The sequence below is a fragment of the Polypterus senegalus genome, chromosome 3, assembly GCF_016835505.1.
Source record: "Polypterus senegalus isolate Bchr_013 chromosome 3, ASM1683550v1, whole genome shotgun sequence".
Taxonomy (NCBI): domain Eukaryota; kingdom Metazoa; phylum Chordata; class Cladistia; order Polypteriformes; family Polypteridae; genus Polypterus; species Polypterus senegalus.
In genome coordinates this window covers 182,046,447-182,065,417 of record NC_053156.1, presented here as the reverse complement: position 1 = coordinate 182,065,417, position 18,971 = coordinate 182,046,447, and the positions used below count along the sequence as shown (strand labels likewise).

General features: G+C 34.0%; 1 protein-coding gene across 1 annotated transcript in view; it reads right to left on the bottom strand.

Annotated features, from left to right (window-relative positions):
* xdh (xanthine dehydrogenase) overlaps positions 1 to 18,971 on the bottom strand; it is a 254,547-nt gene that overhangs the window by 198,906 nt on the left and 36,670 nt on the right. Inside the window, exons 4-10 of the mRNA XM_039748282.1 lie at positions 18,648 to 18,756; positions 18,263 to 18,389; positions 14,587 to 14,648; positions 12,607 to 12,675; positions 6,693 to 6,794; positions 1,019 to 1,160; positions 533 to 625 (exon numbers count right to left, since the gene is read on the bottom strand). Of these exons, the coding sequence (XP_039604216.1) occupies positions 533 to 625; positions 1,019 to 1,160; positions 6,693 to 6,794; positions 12,607 to 12,675; positions 14,587 to 14,648; positions 18,263 to 18,389; positions 18,648 to 18,756 (704 nt within the window). The remainder of the gene's footprint in view (positions 1 to 532; positions 626 to 1,018; positions 1,161 to 6,692; positions 6,795 to 12,606; positions 12,676 to 14,586; positions 14,649 to 18,262; positions 18,390 to 18,647; positions 18,757 to 18,971) is intronic.

Sequence of the window (18,971 nt, the reverse complement as noted above, 5' to 3'; positions counted from 1 at the left end):
CCCCTTGGGATTAATAAAGTATCTATCTATCTATCTATCTATCTATCTATCTATCTATCTATCTATCTATCTATCTATCTATCTATCTATCTATCTATCTGTTGCATGCCACATATTAGTCTGCATAAACAACTGTATTCTTCAGCTTCCTTAAATAGCTTCTTTATGTGAAAGGTTTGTGGTCTCTTCCTAGAATTTTGAACTTTTCTCATTTTGTAATTGAGGATTTTGAGTTTTAGGTGAACTAAGTTAAATTTACTATTAGCTTTGAAGGCTGGAGGTATTGATCTTCCCTTCTTGGAATTTCAAAACACATGAAACTGGTAAAATCAAAAATAAAAAGTGAAAAAAATACCACACTGGAAAAAAAAGTTACATATATTATATACGCAGAGGTGTGTGACATTGAAATCCAACTACATTGTAAAATATAAGAAAAAAAGTTCACTGCTAGTTAAAAACAAAGCAGTTTAAAGAGGAAGTTTAGCTTCTACTGGTCTTGTAATTTTATATCACTATAATGGTCACTCACCATCCTCAGAGTGCAGGACAGATGTCATTTCGGGAATATAATTAGGTGCTATAATAACTGGATACAACATATTTTTAAATTTCATTTCAATTCCTGGAAAATAAGAAAGATTTATAAATAAATATACTAATCTACTTTAAAGCAATTAATCACCACAATGCAATGTATTTAACAAGAAAGAACCAAAATGAGCAGTATATCTTGAGGCTGACATTGCATGAGAAAACAGAAATAAGTTTGTGTTTATTTTCCATCACCTTCGATTCAATGAAGAGAAATACTTTAAAGTAAAGTGGAAATTATGAGGAAGTCCTACAAATATACATAGTTTGACATGAAAACAGATCATCCTAGGTATCCCTCTGAAGAGACATACCCTCTGTGGTTACAAAAGTTTGCCATTTTTTTGACATTTTCTACCTTTGTTTTTAAACTTTCTTTAAATAATCACATAAAGTACTAATTATTGTAAAGTGTTTTGCTTACCTACTTCTGTATTTCCAACCACAAGCTTTGCGTCTGGGTGTTTTGTCTTAAGACACAGGAGATCACTGAGAGAATTAGGTTGAATCCACAAGACTCGTTCACCTTGAAACTGAACTTGTGTAGATGTTTTTTGTATAAGAATCTTATAGAGAAAAAAGTACATGTTTATTAATAGCATAATGGGGCTTATTTATCAGTTTATCTGCTTAGAAATTTCTGATCTCAGAACACTGATTATAATGTGATGAAACTAAAATAATAGGAAACCCAGGTGAAAATTAATTCACTATTGAGGGGAACATGATCTGAGAAAATTTTTAATGCTTGACCTATATACAGTTCTGCTTGAAAGTTTGGGAACCCTTTAGAATTTTCTATATTTCTGCATAAATATGACCTAAAACCTAAAATCAGATTTTTCACTCAAGTCCTAAAAGTAGATAAAGAGAAACCAGGTAAACAAATGAGACAAACATATTATACTTGGTCATTTATTTATTAAGTAAAATGATCGAATATTACATATTTGTGAGTGGCAGAAGTATGTGAACCTTTGCTTTCAGTATCTGGTGTGACCCCCCCCTTTGGAGCAATAACTTCAACTAAATGTTTCCCGTAACTATTGATCATTCCTGCACACCGGCTTGGAGGAATTTTAGCCAGTTCTTCCCTACAGAACAGCTACAACTCTGGGATGTTGGTGGGTTTACTCACATTAACTGCTCGCTTCAGGTCCTTCCACAACATTTCAATTGGATTAAGGTCAGGATTTTGACTTGACCGTTCCAAAACATTACCTTTATTCTTCTTTAACCATTCTTTGGTAGACCGACTTGTGTGCTTAGGGTCTTTGTCTTGCTGCATGACCCACTTTCTCTTGAGATTCAGTTCATGGACAGATGTCCTGACGTTTTCCATTAGAATTCTCTGATATAATTCAAAATTCATTGTTCCATCAATGAAGGCAAGCCGCCCTGGCCCAGATGCAGCAAAACAGGCCCAAGCCATGATATTACCACCACCATGCTTCACAGATGGAATAAGGTTCTTTTGCTGGAGTGCAGTGTTTTCCTTTCTCCTAACATAACGCTTTTCATTTAAACCAAAAAGTTCTATTTTGGTCTCATCCGTCCACAAAACATTCTTCCAATAGCCTTCTGGTTTGTCCACGTGATCTTTAGCAAACTGCAGACGAGCCGCAATTTTTTTTTGGAGAGCGCTGGCTTTCTCCTTGCAACCCTGCCATGCACACCATTGTTGTTCAGTGTTCTCCTGATGATGGACTCATGAAAATGAACATTAGTCAATGTGAGAGATGCCTTCAGTTGCTTAGAAGTTACTCTGGGGTCCTTTGTGACCTCGCCGACTATTACATGCCTTGCTCTTGGAGTGATCTTTGTTGGTCGACCACACATGGGGAGGGTAACAATGGTCTTGAATTTCCTCCATTTGTACACAATCTGTCTGACTGTGGATTTGTGAAGTCCAAACTCTTTAGCGATGGTTTTGTAACCTTTTACAGCCTAATGAGCATCAACAACTCTTTTTCTGAGGTCCTAGGAAATCTCCTTTGTTCACGCCATGATACACTTCCACAAATATGTGTTGTGAAGAGCAGACTTTGATAGATCCCTGTTATTTAAATAACACAGGGTGCCCACTCACACCTGATTGTCATCCCATTGATTGAAAACACCTGACTCTAATTTCACTTTCAAACTAACTGCTAATCCTAGAGGTTCACATATTTTTGCCACTCACATATATGTAATATTTGATCATTTTCCTCAATAAATAAATGACCAAGTATAATATTTTTGTCTCATTTGTTTAACTGGTTTCTCTTTATCTACTTTTAGGGCTTGAGTGAAAATCTGATGATGTTTTAGGTCATATTTATGCAGAAATATAGAAAATTCTAAAGGGTTCACAAACTTTCAAGCACAACTGTAGTTGCTTTTTAGAATCAAGTTGTTAGCAAGATTTAAGAATGTCCCGTTATTCTTATTAATTAAAATTAACATTGTATTCTTAATCCACATCTAAAACAACTCTTGTTCCCCCTCTGTTTAAGTACCTATCACAGTGAAAGTGCCTCCTTTTAAAAATATGCTGATTTTAATCACATACCAGACACTGAATATTACCCCAACTAAATAATATACAAAAACATTAAATATACTGTATATTCGTATACAGTATATGTGTTACTCTCTAACTGAAATTTAAATTTTATTGGTTGGTTTATAGTTTATCAGAAAATTTTCTGAAATGTGTAGACTGTTTTCCTTCCATTTCAGCAATAAAAATATGTTGCAGAGAAACCTAAGTACCTGGAGAAAGCCCACGAAGAAAAAAGGAGAATGTTAAAACTTGGAGAGTAACTGGGTACAGAATTTATACCCATGATACCAGTACTGCTGCCTGAATTACAAATATTAATTGTAATATAAATGTTTTTTGTTTTGTACTACTAAAAATTATTTTTAATGTAGTACTTTTGAATGAGACATGTAGGAGCAGTTATTCCATTTTGCCAGATCAGTTGTATACCACAGTCAATAAAGTACTGTATGAAATCCTCAAAGCTGGCATTTTTGCTGCTTTTTTATACTACAGTTGCATATCAAGATAAGTGTTCTTGCTTGGCCTTGTGTGTTGTAAGAGTTGAATTTGAACCCTGGTTCGACATGCACCTAGCATGTGCTGAGTCTCATATTCTTCTAAGCTTATTCTTAAAGGCTGAAAGTGTAACTTTAACATTGACTATGAGAAAAGCATTTTTAGTTATTTTATAGCAAAAATATATTCAGTTTAAGAGAAAAGGTCATATTTAAGGCATAATCATTGTTGTATTGTAATGCTTAGGCTAAGTTTCCTGTTGATGTTTTCAACTGGATTAAAAAAAAAAAAACATTGTCTCTTAAATCATGACAACAGGATAAACGTGTAAAATCTCATGGTCATAAGCATACTTGTTAAATACATTTAATAAAATCACATACTCCTAAGCTGACAGGACTATCGATCAACCTAGCGAACTGGGTTGACTGTGGTTATTTAAGGCTATCAACGTTAGTCATGTCCTGTTAGCAACTGGATATAACCAATCATGTTAAAAGTTTTCTGATTATGTAATGAATTCCTTGGAATTGTGATCTAATCAATGAAGTATACATATAGTGCAGAAGACACTCCTTTTTTGTAACACTTGTTAATTAGTTTCTTGTGCTCCAAAGGTTGCCTCTTGCAAGATTTAGGTAATAAAGAAGAATGATTAATGTTTTCTCCTGGTTGTGTTTTATTTCCTAAACCTAGGCATCCAGTAGGGGTTACCCATAAATGTCTTCCACAGTGTACTGTACATGGACAAACAACACAATCAACACTCTGTTTGGGGTTTTGAGTAGCTACAGTACATGTAAAGAACAATAAGCCACATGAGACATTTTATTGGAAGCATTTTCAGGATTAATATGTAAAAAATAAATATATGTTTAGCATTTAGAGTTTCATTGTTAGGGCCAGCTTTTACATTTAATCACAATAATTGGGGGTGTGACTTTTTTTTTCTTTACAATACAGTACACACCTACAAACCTTCAGTCTCAGTACAACTGTCTGATCACATAATTTTAGATTATTTTTGCATACTAGCAATGATCTCCACAATCCAACAATAACATAGACAACAACAACAATGATAATAATAATTAATAATAATAATAATAATAATAATAATAATAATAACCTTCAAACTGTACCATAGAAGACACAGGCAGACAAGACACAATAAAATTAAACAATCCATCCATCCATCCATCCATCCATCTTCTAACCCGCTGAATCCAAACACAGGGTCACGGGGTCTGCTGGAGCCAATCCCAGCCAACACAGGGCACAAGGCAGGAACCAATCCTGGGCAGGGTGTCAACCCACCGCAGAATTAAACAATCAAAATATTTATTTTTGCATACTAGCAATGACTTACATAATCCAACAATAACATAGGCAACAACAACAATGATAATAATAATAATAATAATAATAATAATAATAATAATCCTCAAACTGTAGTATAGAAGACACAGACAGACAATGCACAATAAAATTAAACAATCAAAACAGCAATAGGACTGCACCTCTTGAACCCTTTGATAAAGGCTGATTTAATTCAAACTATAATTGTCTCCCAAATAGACTTACATTAAAACTTGTGGTAAAATTTGGCAAATATTGTTCTCTGTTGTTCAGCCCTACCTAAAAGATTCACTCTTGGCATGTTAAAGCAGTTCTCCATAGTCCATCTTTTGCAGGAAAATCTCTGTGAGACTGTGCATTGATTGGATAGTTAGATTGCATTATTTTTATATAGGTAATACAGAAATACTGTAGAATCGTAGGCAAAGACTCAGATTTAAAAATAACCATTATAATTCAATTACATTGAATTTTGTGATTATATTAGGTTTGTCAGTTTATTTTATTAATTTAAATGACATGCTACAGAGCTGCCTTGGTAAGATTTTAACTAGACTGTCACCATTATCATATATGGTACATGTTTAGCTGGAGGTTTAAATAAAAACCTATAGGATTTCTGATTGTGATAATATTATATGGAAAAATGTCTTTAGAAAAATGCTACAAGCAATAAATAAACAAACAAATTAATAAAACTGGCTTCTGAGATAGAGTTGTAAACATATATTGCTATAAATATCTAAAGTACCCCCTCGACATTCTCAATTTGAAAATTCACTGGTTTGTATTCCAATCCTCCATACTTCACTGTCCCCAGTCAGTCTCCAGATTTCAATGTACAGGTTTAGCAGTGATGGTTCCACTCAAAGCAAAGGGGGTGGTGGAATACCATTTACAACTTTGCCTGGGGAATGAAAAATTGCCAGAACTGCTCTGTATAGTCGTATAATACAACACGTGGTTTTGAAAAAATTCTCATTTCAATCAACTGAATAATTTCTTTAGTACTGATTGTATACAGTATAACTAGGTTTCCAATTAATGGTCTTTTATCAGAGAAATTACCAGGTGTAGTCAGTAGAATGTAGAAATAGTTAAACAATCCATCCATGACTTGTTACGCCTCCAGCAAAAATTAAATTCTCTTTGTTTTTTCCCCAGCCTTATAAGGTTTATTTCAACCTAAATAATCTAAGCCATACACAAGTCAGTAAGAAATGAACAGGCTAACTTGTTTATAAGAAGCAGAAATTCAATACATGAAAAAATAAATGTGTCTTCTCTATATCCATGGTTTATATATGCTCCTTAATATATTAGATATTCATATAAAGTTTATTTATTGATATTATCAGTATCAACAGTGGTGTTTCTTCAGAATATTCATCTACATTAATGAATGAAAGTTAGTGTTGTATGTAAAGCTCAATTGCTCATCCAAGTTTTCCTGTCACAGTGTGAAAAGCATGCATAAGTTTCTTAATCTTATTCTGGGGGAAAAGCATATTTTCACAAACACTTTCACAGCCAGCTATTAGATGTGATCAATTTTGTTTGGATAAATAATATGTTATTAACTATACCTGCTGTCATCAAAGAGCATTTTAAACATGCATCCAAGTAAATGTTATTCATCTTAGCAATTTTACAAGGTTTCTTTAAAGAAAAATATAGCAAAGAATTATCCTACCAGTAGTTCTGGTGGAAAGATGGGTTCTTGAGTTGGATCAAAGGGCTTGAACTCAGAGGAGTCAAATAATCTAGGTGTGAAGTCAGTCTGCAAAGTACAGTTCTATAGATAAAAAAAAAAACAAACAAAAAAAAAAACCATACAAAATAAGACACCCTTCATGTATTCTTCAAAGCATGCTTTTTAAAACAATTTCTTCAAATTTGGTATTAAGTGTTCTACAATATAAATCTAGAACAGGGTCCCTCAACCTTCTGCCTTGGTGTACCACCAAGTACTGACATTTTTTCTGTGTCTTAAATTAAGTACTGAACTGTTGAAAGGTAAAAAGGTGATATTTTGCTTTCCAACAAAAATATTATATTTGAGGGTGTTAAAAAGGGCTACAAACTTCAGAAGCCATTAAGAAGGCTAACAGAATATTAGGTTATATAGAGTACAAGTCTGAGGTATTTATTCTTTAGCTTTATAACGCACTGGTGAGGCCTCATCTTGAGTACTGTGTGTAGTTTTGGTCTCCATGATACAAAATGGACATAGCAGCGCTGGAAAAAGTCCAGAAAAGAGCAACCAGGTTGATTTCAGGACTACAGAGGATGAATTATGAGGAACGATTGAAAAAGCTGAGCCTTTTCACTTTAAGCAAAAGAAGATTAAGAGATGACATAATTAAAGTGTTTAAAATTATGAAGGGAAACTAGTATGGTACATAGAGAGTGTTATTTTAAAATGAGTTTATCAACAACATAGGGACACAGATGGAAACTTGTTAGTTTGTGTGTGTTTTCATTTTTCTTATGTTAATCCATTTTCTTGAAATTATTATTTTTTAATTTGTTAACAATAGTGTGGTTTTATATGGGAAAAAAATTTAAAGCCTTACATTTTCATACTATTGATAAAAAATGTACAGTTCAGAGTTGAACTTTATGTGTGGCATAAAGGGAAAATTTACCTCCAGGGTAACAACAAATGGTGGGCATTTTATTGGCTTTGGAGGATTTCAGTGTAGGGTTTATAAAGAGTCATATGTTAATTGTGGATTATCTGATGTATCTTACTATATGCATACACTAAATTTATTCTTTCCAACTGAAAATGAAATACTGCTTAAAACCAACAATAGAAATTAAAACATTATTATGTTGTTGTCACATGAATTAATGCATATCAAAGTCATTCTAAATATTTAAATTTCCACAAACTCTTTTGCTTTTATAAGAGCACATATTTCAAATCAAGTTCATCAGAAAATCGCTTTGGCAAGTTAATGATATTTGCTGTTGTGAAACTGCATCAACGTATTCTACTATTTTCGATATGTCATTTATTTATTCTTCTTATTTGACTTTATTTTGCTTTTCCTTGCAACTTTTTCTTTGAAATCTTGTAAAGCACTTTGGGCTACATTCTTTTTATGAAAATGTGCTATTGAAGTAAATATTGCTGTTATGAAGGACATATTAGGAATATTTAATAGTTAGTCAACAGTAAGTACAATTAATTCAAATATCAAATGTTACAAACCCCACATACTTTCACTTTCTAAATCTCTTCTCCTTATTTAGGTTTGCCACAATTTTAAGACTACCTTTGTGATATTAAACTTGTCAATTTAAGATTACTACTTTAGAATTCCTATGAAACACTCCTGTTCTGCTGTTTTCATGCTACCTCACATAACTCATGACACTTTGGTACTGCTTATGCCTGTTCATTTATGCAAAATATGTCAATTAGTTAATAATATTTTGTGTAACAGGATATGCAGATACTGACAGATCACATGTGTCTACTGGGACTTGTTTTATTGTTGTGTATTTGTATAAATACACTGATCAGTCAAAGCATTAAAACCATTGACAGGTGAAGTGAATAATATTCATTATCTAATTTCAATGGCACCTATGAAGTGGTGGGTATATTAAGCAGCAAGTGAACAGTCCATTCTTGAAGGTGAAATGTTGGAAAAATGTTTTGGAAAAATGGGTAATCATATGTTTGTGAGCAATTTTGGCAAGGCCCAAATTATGATGGCTAATTGACTAGTTCAGAGCATTTCCAAAATGGCAAGTCTTGTGAAGTGTTCCTGGTATGCACTGGTTACGAAAAGACGTTCAAGGAAGGATTATTGATGAACAGGTGGCAGGGTCATGGGTGCTCAAGGCTCACTGATGCAGGTGGGGAGGGAAGGCTAGCCCATCTTGTCTGATCCCACACAAAAGTGACAGCAGTGCAAATTGCTGAAAAACTTAATGTTGGTCATGACAGCAAGGTGTCAGAACACAGAGTGCATCACATCTTGCTGTGTATAGGGCTGTGTAGCTGCAGCCCAGTCAGAGTACCCATGCTGACCCCTGATCACTGCCATACAATACTACAATAGGCACGTGAGCATCAGAATTGGACTGCAGAGCAATGGAAGAAGGTTGTCTGGTCTGATGAATCCCATTTCATTTTAAATCATGTGGATGGCCAAATAGTGTGAGTTGTTTACTTGGAAAAGAGATGGCACCATAATGCACTATGGCAGTGGTTCCCAAACACGATCCTGGGGACCCACTGTGGCTGTAGGTTTTTGTTCCAACCAGATTTACAATCAGTGGTAATAATCAATGACAACTGATCTCATTTAATTAGGTCGTCTTTTTTACTCTTCTCTTATTCTGCATTCAGAAAAACACAACAGTATGTTTTTTACATTTATAAGACATTTAGAAATATTTCTATGTGATTTGAGTAGAAATAAATAAATAAGTAGAACTAACTCTCTTGTTTTCTCCTTTTCCTGTGTAGTTTGCTCCTTTCATTTACCCCTAATATTGACAATTAACAACCAGCTGACACCTGGGATGATGAATGCAGCAACAAATTCAGTGTCAGACCCACTAATTAGTAAAAAATCAATTAAATAACCAGAAAAGCAGAATGAAAATTAGGTTGAAAATGCTATTAATGACTTTACAAAATTGTATATTCCCCTTGTAACTGCTTATTACATTTTAATAAAAAATCAAACAAACTTAGTTTGTAATTTCTACATTGACTTAAAAACACAGAAACTGGAAAATAATTACTCATTTAATTAGGCTGAGAGTTCAATAAAAACGGAAGTTGGTTGGAACAAAAACCTGCAGCCACAGTGGGTCCCCAGGACCGAGTTTGGGAATCACTGCACTATGGGAAGAAGGCAGGCATTCTTGTGGATGCTACTTTGCGACGTACCACCTACCTAAAGGTTGTTGCAGAACATGTGTTGCCTTCAGGGCAACAGTATTCCCTGATGGTAGTCAACTCATTCAGCAGGATAATACACCCTGCCACGTTGAAAAAAATTGTTCAGGAATGGCTTGAGGAAAATGAGTTCAAGGTGTTGAACTGGCCTGCAAATTCCCTAACTTCTCAATCACATCGAGCATCTGTGGGGTGTGTTGGAGACCAAGCCTGTCAGATACTACAGGACACATTCAGAGGTGTTGTAGAGTCCATACATCAATGGGTCAAAGCTGTTTTAGTGACACAGGGGGAGGCATACATAATATTAGGTAGGTGGTTTTAATGTTGTGGCTGATCAGTATTTGTTTTTAAAGCCATATTTCACAGAATTATATATATGTATAATATAAGTATGTTTATCTTTGATTATGTATTCACTAAAACAATATATGTATTATATATATATATATATATATATATATATATATATAGTTGACAGAAAAAAGTGAAAGTTTGATTTACCACTTAATATAGACTGGTCTTTGTCACTTAGAAAGGGATTGATTATTATATGCATTTGTAGGAAAGAAGGCGAATATTTATTAAGTAGAGAAAACAGCCTTCTTGATGTAATATTTCCACTAATGGAGGCACCACCAATAAGAGAAAGATCATTTCATACTGTTTACTGCTAGATGCAGGAAAAGGAAATTAAGAACCCAGGGCCTGGCTCTTTTAAGGTATATAATGCAAATTTAAAGGAAATGAGGGATGAGTGTTACATAAACTTACTGCATTTTTAGTTATATGAAAAACTAATATATTAATGACTTATGCCAGGGTGTGCTAATCAAGGACTTCAATTAGCAGTAATAAAAATGCCACACTTACTAGTACTGTGCCATGCTCAAACAGTGCAGAGGCCAGGAAATTCCCACACAGTCACTGTATCAAAAAGCACTGAAAAACAGTCTTTAGGAATTGTGTTCTTATAAACCTGCCTATTGTTATACTGATAACTGCATATTAACATTGTTTTAAAGTGAACTCTCCTTATACCTAAATGTTCCACTTTGTAATGATGTACATTAAAAATATATAAAATAAATATATATATTTAAGTATAAACATACACCACATTCTAACTGACATATACTGTAAACAAATGTTATGCAAAAAGATGTTTAATGTTTTTATCAATCATTTTTAAAATATAGGGGTTAAATATAAAATATCTATTAAAACCATCACTTCTTTCTCTTTTATCTTTTACAGTTTTCAAAGAAACTGAAAACCTTCCTAGGAAGTATTGGGTGAAATCTCCCAGCAGAGCAAACTGATACTCTCCTTTGATTCTGACCAAGTTACATTTAGATGGTGACAAAAAGATACAAAAAAAAATATCTGTCAGACCATTATAGGGGCAAAAGGGAATAGGATGTCAAGAGCAGTTTTTAATACATAGAATTAATTTTGCATTATTACCCTGAGTATATACAGTATATGATTAAGTGCTGTAAATTTAGTTATTTGGTGAAGCGCATACAAAAAAAGACAGTTTCCTTCAGACATTTTTTTCTTACTTCAGGCTGCATGGTTGGAGCTAAAAATTCAAGTACAAGAAACAATGAGATTCACACAAGAATATGCTTTATCCAAAAAATATCCTTGTTAAATGATGCCTGCAGCCACAAAAAAAATCTAGAAAAACTACCTGGATGAAAAATTCAGAATGATGTAATGGGATAGAATTCAGTGTTTTAAAGAAAAGACAAAATGTCTGGAAAATTCTGCTACAGGTCATTGTTAACAGCTATCTACAGGACATACATATTTACCTCTCTTGCAAAAGAGTCACCTGCTTTGAATAATCGGACTGCTTTGTAGTAGTATCTCATCCACACACAATGAGGTGATACAGAACCGTCTACTTCCTTTGAAAATGAATAAGTTCTGAGGGTATTGGTTTCTAATCAGGTACTTCTTGATAGCTGACAACAATACTATTGTTGAACCAAAGTAAATGTGTTTAGACTGTTGTTCTGATGTGGAAACTGGCATGCACCATTGTTTAACTGATCGTCTTGTTGATCTATGCAGAGATTGAAGCATTTATATATTTTTGGGTAAATGAGAATAAAGTAGAACAGAGAAGTATGGTCTGAGACTCGTGACTGCTGCCTGCTTCTTTTATGCTTTTTCACCAAATCGCTGTGGCTACATCCTGTAGCAACAGTGGCTTGTACCTGGTCCAGGTTCCCCTAGGCCTTAGGCCGGTAACATACTGTACATACTGAGAAATTCTGACTATTACATCTTTCCGCATTAGAAATGATCCCACAGTACACTTTGGAATCTGATTATTCCATTTAAATTAACTATATTAAGGGACACAGGTCAGAATGACATGTTATTTTGTCACTGTTAAACATTTGTAGTGTTCTGTCATAGGAACAAAGCAGATATTGACATGCAGGTGAATTTGGTACTTGCCTGCATTTCTAGTAACAATTCATATGTTAGAGCAAAATTCCTTCACTGTATAAAGTTTTACAGAGTTATCTTCCTGGGATGTCATCCAGTGGCTGTAGACTGGCTATTTGATTCTTTCCTCACACTAATGACATTTTACAGTATGTCCCTTAAAGGCCACTAGACCAGCGACACCATGTTGATATCCAAGGACCAACATACTTACTTCATCAGTTTCTTTGCTTTTCATGCAGCAGCTGTTCCCATTTTGTAATGCACCACAGCAGTCAGAGCTCTGAAAAGGTTTAAGGCAGTTTAAAACACATTTTCTGGATATAGGCAGGATAATCTATTGGTGAAGGTGCTGGGCTATGAACTTCACAAATACTAGTCCAATATCTCATTTTTAATTTATTTGTGGCTCTGAACAAGACAGAATAACACATTTAAAATTGTTTATAACAAAGTATTCGTTAAAAATTACTTTTTGGAATGCTCTGAATATAATAAATTGACATGTTTTGTCTGCAAATTACCGTTTAGATGTAAACTATGCTTCAATGCATTGTTTATTAGTGCTGTGGTACAATGTTTAGAGCTGTTGCCTCATGACTGTAGTTTGGGCTGTAATTTTGGTCAAGGCACTGTATGTGTGGAGTTTGCATGTTTTCTCCATATTTGTGAAGTATTTTCTCATGATGTCGAGATTTGCTCCCACAAAGATGTTATGTTACTTGGGAATTGGTAAATGTGGGTGTATACTTCATTGTGTCTTTTAATGGACTGGTGTCCTGTCCATGATTGGTTCCTGTCCTGTGTCCAATGCTCCTTGAATAGACTTAGGCTCCCAGGAACCTATAACTTGATTAAGAAGGGTTTAGCAATGGACAGATGTAATGTTTGTATTGTTTCTCTTATTAAGGAAAACAATTCTCAAAGTAACATGCATATGTATTTGTCATTTCTCAGTGGTACTTATACTTTAAAACATAACTTATCGGTAGGCTATAAAACTGTGCTTCACTGAGGTAAGGTGTATCTGACTGTTAAATGTAATTTGATGTTTATAAAAACAGCACAACTGATTTTCCTTCTACAAAGAAAGTGTTAGAAAAAAGTGTTGATGCTTTCAGAACACACTGCTTGTTCTTTTAACCATGTCCCACAATGTTTCATATACACACATAGATCTTGTTCCTAGATCAACATAGCAACTTGTTCCATAATCACAGTGCATAGTGATGTCAAAATTGATAGCTAAAGAAGCAGTTAAGAATAAATAAATGAAAAAGAATTTTAAAAAATGTAGGTTTCTTTTTTTAAACCGATATCATTCTGAATGAATTTTAACTCTTCTTCTGTTTCATTAAAAATACTTTTTCCTACAAATTACATTACTCCAGCCTAACATTAAAAAACGCTAAAAGAATTTAGGCAAAACATTACAAACTGAACATTTTCTAATTATCTCTCCATATATCTTAGGCATGTCATATTGTTTTTAGTTTAGGATGATTCAATATGGTCTCATAGTGGTGTGAATAATGAAGGCAATCACTCAGGTATTTTCCAGTTGGATTCTTTTTCTTAGAGACTGCTTCAGATTCATGTGTATACAAATGTATTTTATTATTAGCATGTTACATTGCTAACATCAAATCTAATTCTGCCAATGGTTAAGATGTAAATACACATATACTGTGAGTTACAACGTTTTCATGACAATCAATCAATGTAAAATATATTGAAATAAAGTGAACTAAAATCATCCTTACATTTTGTTTTACTTATTTCAATATACAGTGGCTGCCTTTATTATTACAGAGAGTTATTAATCTTAAAAAGACATAAGCAAATCAAACAATATACAGAGGTTCCTCAGGTTACAACATTTCGAGTTTACAACACTCACTCCCATAAAAACTTTAAAAAAATTTAGACATGAGAAGGAATAAAGGTAAGCATTTTTTTACACTCATTTTTTTCTGTTACTACAATACAGTGTACAGTACAGTATATTTATGTCCTTTTCTTTTTTTCTCAGGCTTAGATTTTGTTTTTAGATTATGATTTTGCAAATGTGTTAAGATAGGTAAGTGACTTGGCTAGAGTGTGTTTCAATTTACACCAAAATTCGAGTAACATCACTGTTGTAGGAACGGAACTATGTCGTAACCCGAGGACCCCCGTACAGACATTTTCTTACCTTAGAAAATGTTCTCATTCCTTCCAAAATAGGCCTGTAACCAGTACATCTACACAAGTTTCCTTATTGAAGAATAAAAAATAATAAACAGGACAATAAAGTATAATTTTAATTAAGATGAATTGTGGAATTGCAATAGTGTACAAGATAAACTACATTTTCAGAACACGACTATGATGTTTTATATTATTTTTTTTAGAAACTGGGGGTAGTTGACTGGTCAATGGCATAGAATCAGCCTGTGACACAGAGTCAGTGTCTAGCTGAAATATAATGTGTGTCAGGGAAGTCAAAGGTTCTAAAGGATAGCCTCACAAATAAATGCACTCAAGGGCCAAGGCTATGATTCACTTGTGACTTTTATGTTCAGTTTTATAAGAGTTGTGTAAATACAAGGAAAATTCCAATCTGTCCATAAGCTTTTTTGCCAGTAAGATTTGAGGTGCATACTATTCAATTCCTATAAGAAGCTAATTTATATATTGCAGTTCCATGACATTAAACTATAAAGATTAAATTACTAAAACTATAAAATCCAATTAAACCTAAGTGTTTTTACCTGTCATTTAACCTTTGTGAGGTATTCGTATGGGTCTGGTACACCCACAGTTTTTTTTTAAACAAAGTTTTAAGTCAACCTACTTAACAGATGTTGGCTTTTTTCATTTACAAACAATCTAGTCAGTAAATGTGTTTAATATTTACGAATAAGCGGAGCTAGATTACATTTCTCAATGAAAGTGCTGTTCGATTCTTGTTATAAAATTCAATTTTTGTGAAGAAATCAATAATAATCAAGGTATAAGTGGAATATATCATTAATATTGAACAAATATAAATGAGATAAGGTTTCTAGAGCTATTGATGTCTATTGTTTTGAAATGAACAAATTGAAAGGATATACAGTATTATATTGAAATGATACAATTAGCATATACATCACATGAAAGGCAGACTTTCAAAGTGTGTTATCCATGCAAATGTATTTTTTGCACTTGAAGCAGGTAAACTTTCTGTCCTTCATGGGTCCTCAAGCATCACAGTATTTCTTCTTGCTGTGACTGGTAGCAACATAGAATGATGAAAACACAAGTTAGTTCTAAAAGTCTACTAACATCTCGAAGTGTCTCTATTCTTCACACAAATATATAATACATATATACATATGTAGGGCTCTTCTTTTGCAGCTGTAACCACTTGCTAACTTATCCAGGTTATCTACTCCTCCTTTTGTAGCATTGTAATAATTAATGATTTGTGGTTTATAAAGCTCCACACCACAGACTTTCTGGTCTCAATACAGCATGTTCATAAGTACTACATTTTTTCCTTTTATTGGGATGTAGGACACCAGGGATGTGTTGTCTGTAAACAGAAAATTACTTGAATTGACAGACATGTTCTTTGTACTTATCAGCTGAGATGAGAGCTCTGGCTTGCTTTTTCTTATTGGTCCTACCATTGCAACTTTTCTCTTTAAGAGTTCCTATTCCAACTTGTGCAAAGTAAAAAACTGTCACATAATATTGTGACCATGGAGTCCCTGTCTCATGTCCTGGACAACCTGTATCCCTTGGTTTTTCTGTGGGTCTCCTGCTACAGGCTTTCCAGTATATACCTGAATGATCCATCCACAAGATGAAATAGTGTGACAACCAACGCAGATCTTGACGTAGTATTTGGCAAGTTTAGATGGTTGTACTACCTGAATGGGCAGCAGCCTCGAAATGGCATAAGCTGCTCATCAACTTAAACGCTAAGCCCAATGCAAAGGCATTCCACCCACTTGTCCCACACTGACCTGATTGCAGCTAGCTTGTCTCTCTGTTTTCATGCTGGTTGGGAGTCATGGTTATCAAAGTGGATAATCCTGGGAATATTCCATCCATCCATCCATCCATTATCTAACCCGCTGAATCCGAATAGGGTCACGGGGGTCTGCTGGCCTGGGAATATTGTTGCACGGAAAAGTTCTCAGCCAGTTTCTGCATTCCACAGGGATTCAGTGGACTCCCCATTGGATCTGAAAACACCAGCAATTATAAGAAGCCCAAAGTATGTATGTAAATTGGTTTGGTCCATTTACTCACACTTCTCTCCAAAAACATTCCTCCACTCCAAATTAGTGCATTACATAACGATTTTCTGGATGGTGCATAGAATAAAAAGTTGAAAACAAGACATGATGTCTAGTACATGTGTGATTGCCATCTGCGTTGATCCTGGTTGCATCTTTATCACATATCCATGGACAAGAATACCATTCAATTTCATCATTTTTGACATCCATATTTCTCAGTTTGTTTGAGAGTCTATCCATTTCTTCAAATTCACTGTCAGACTCCAAATTGCCAGAAACATGATTCCTGTGTTCTGAAAATTCTTCATCTTCCAAAGTGAGCACTCCCTGCATATTGTCTCCTCTCTCTTCTAAAATGATGAAGGCAATCTGAGCAGAGATTTTCTTTTCCATACGGGATTGTTTTTGGAAAGAAGCCGCATACACACAGCTATTTATTTGTTGTGTCCCTGCCCAATTCCATTTTCAAAAGAAATTAGAATGATTGGTCTGATGAGATTAGGGATTACACAAGAATGGGAAAGTTATAGTTGGGAGATTGGATGGGCATGGAGGAGCTTTTGGGGGTATTCTCGGTTGATGGCAATGTCAATGATTGGTATGAAGGGATTAGGTTTGGGGCATTTGGAAGAAATCCTTACAAAGTTGTGTTATTGTTGTTTTATAGAAAGTTTCCATAAATGTATTGGTCCAACGTATTGTTGGAGGTTGGATGGGCATGAATGAGTTGATGGGGATCTAATTGATTGTTATGATTGGTATGATGAGATTAGGTTTTGGGTATGTTAAAACAATGCTTCTAAAGGGATGTTTATTGTTGTCTTACAGGCAGTTTCCACAACAGCATTGCTAGTGGGTTTAGCAGACCCAATACCACAAATGAAATGTAAATGTGTTGGAGAGTACAACATGTACTTAACAAAAAATTGCCCCTTAACATGCTGTAAAAAGAAAACGAGCCAAGACATTGAATCTCAGTTTGAAAAAAAACAGGTTTTTTTTTTTTTTATTTTAAATGGATCCCACATACCCAATAGCCCCACAAGGGTTTTTTTATGTGTGTTTTTTTTAACGTTTTTGATGTCAGTCATAGTCTCTGACTCCTCTTATAATCAATAAGCATTTTCAAGACTTGCATCACTCAGGTTTGGCTCCTGCCTTACATCCAGTGCTAAAGATATATGCTATTTCCTCCTATAACCCTGAATTAAATTAAGCAGATTTGAATATGTTATATTATGTATTGGATGATCAATCTATATTTTAATAGCTTAATTTTTACTTTTGTGTAACTAATTGTCAAGAGCAAAATGTTGTCATAATTCATTTTTTAAATTGATTATTTATTATCTTTGATTTCAAATTTAAAATAAGTTAATGTTGATAAACAATAGCTGTTAACAAAAAATGAAAGTTGGCCTTTCATGGCAGTACTAAATTTCATAGTGTTATATTATCTACCCTAATTAGTGAGCGTGGGTGTGCTCCATTAAAGCTAGGTGCCACACCCAAGGTTAGTTCATCCTTTGTGCTTGGTGTTGCCAAGATAGGCGGCAGCCCCAAATTAGAATAAGCAGGAAAGCAACCATCACATACCCTGGAAAGCTTCTTCAATTTCTTCCATTGTTGGTAAAGTGTTATTTCTCAGTAATGTGTACATTGACATGACTATCCCAGGTGTACAAAATCCACACTGTGAACCATGGGCTTTAGCAATCCTCTCCTGAAACACATGCAAGCATATTTTGGTAGATCTTGTTTTTAATGAAATAGGAAATAATTATTCTATGATGATTATACATCAAGGAAAATATTTTATAACAATATTGATTTTATTATATGTTTAGATTTTTTGCAAATTATCTTTAGATAAAGTCAACTTATTACCTAAGAATAACAACAAATATTATATACTCAGTGAAAATTGATAGGACACATTACACGGTTTGTACAGAACTTTTATTCTGAGTGTTATCTATACCTGGATTGGGTGAATTCGGCTTGTAACACTTCCAATTCCTTCTATAGTCGTGACAGCAGCAAGATGTAGAGAGCAAACTGGACTCAGACATGCATTAACAGCGAGGTGACTGAACTTTTGTAAAGGAATTATTTCATATATCAATACATTTCAGGTTAAATAAACAAAAATGCTTTTAATTGAAAGTACCCAAATAATAACACCATTTTATATAAAAAAAATGTTTAGAGTAAAACCACGTGCAGAATAACTACATTTTATGAAAAGAAACCATAACATGAGAAAGGAAATTGAAAATGATATATATACGGTCCGTGTACTTTT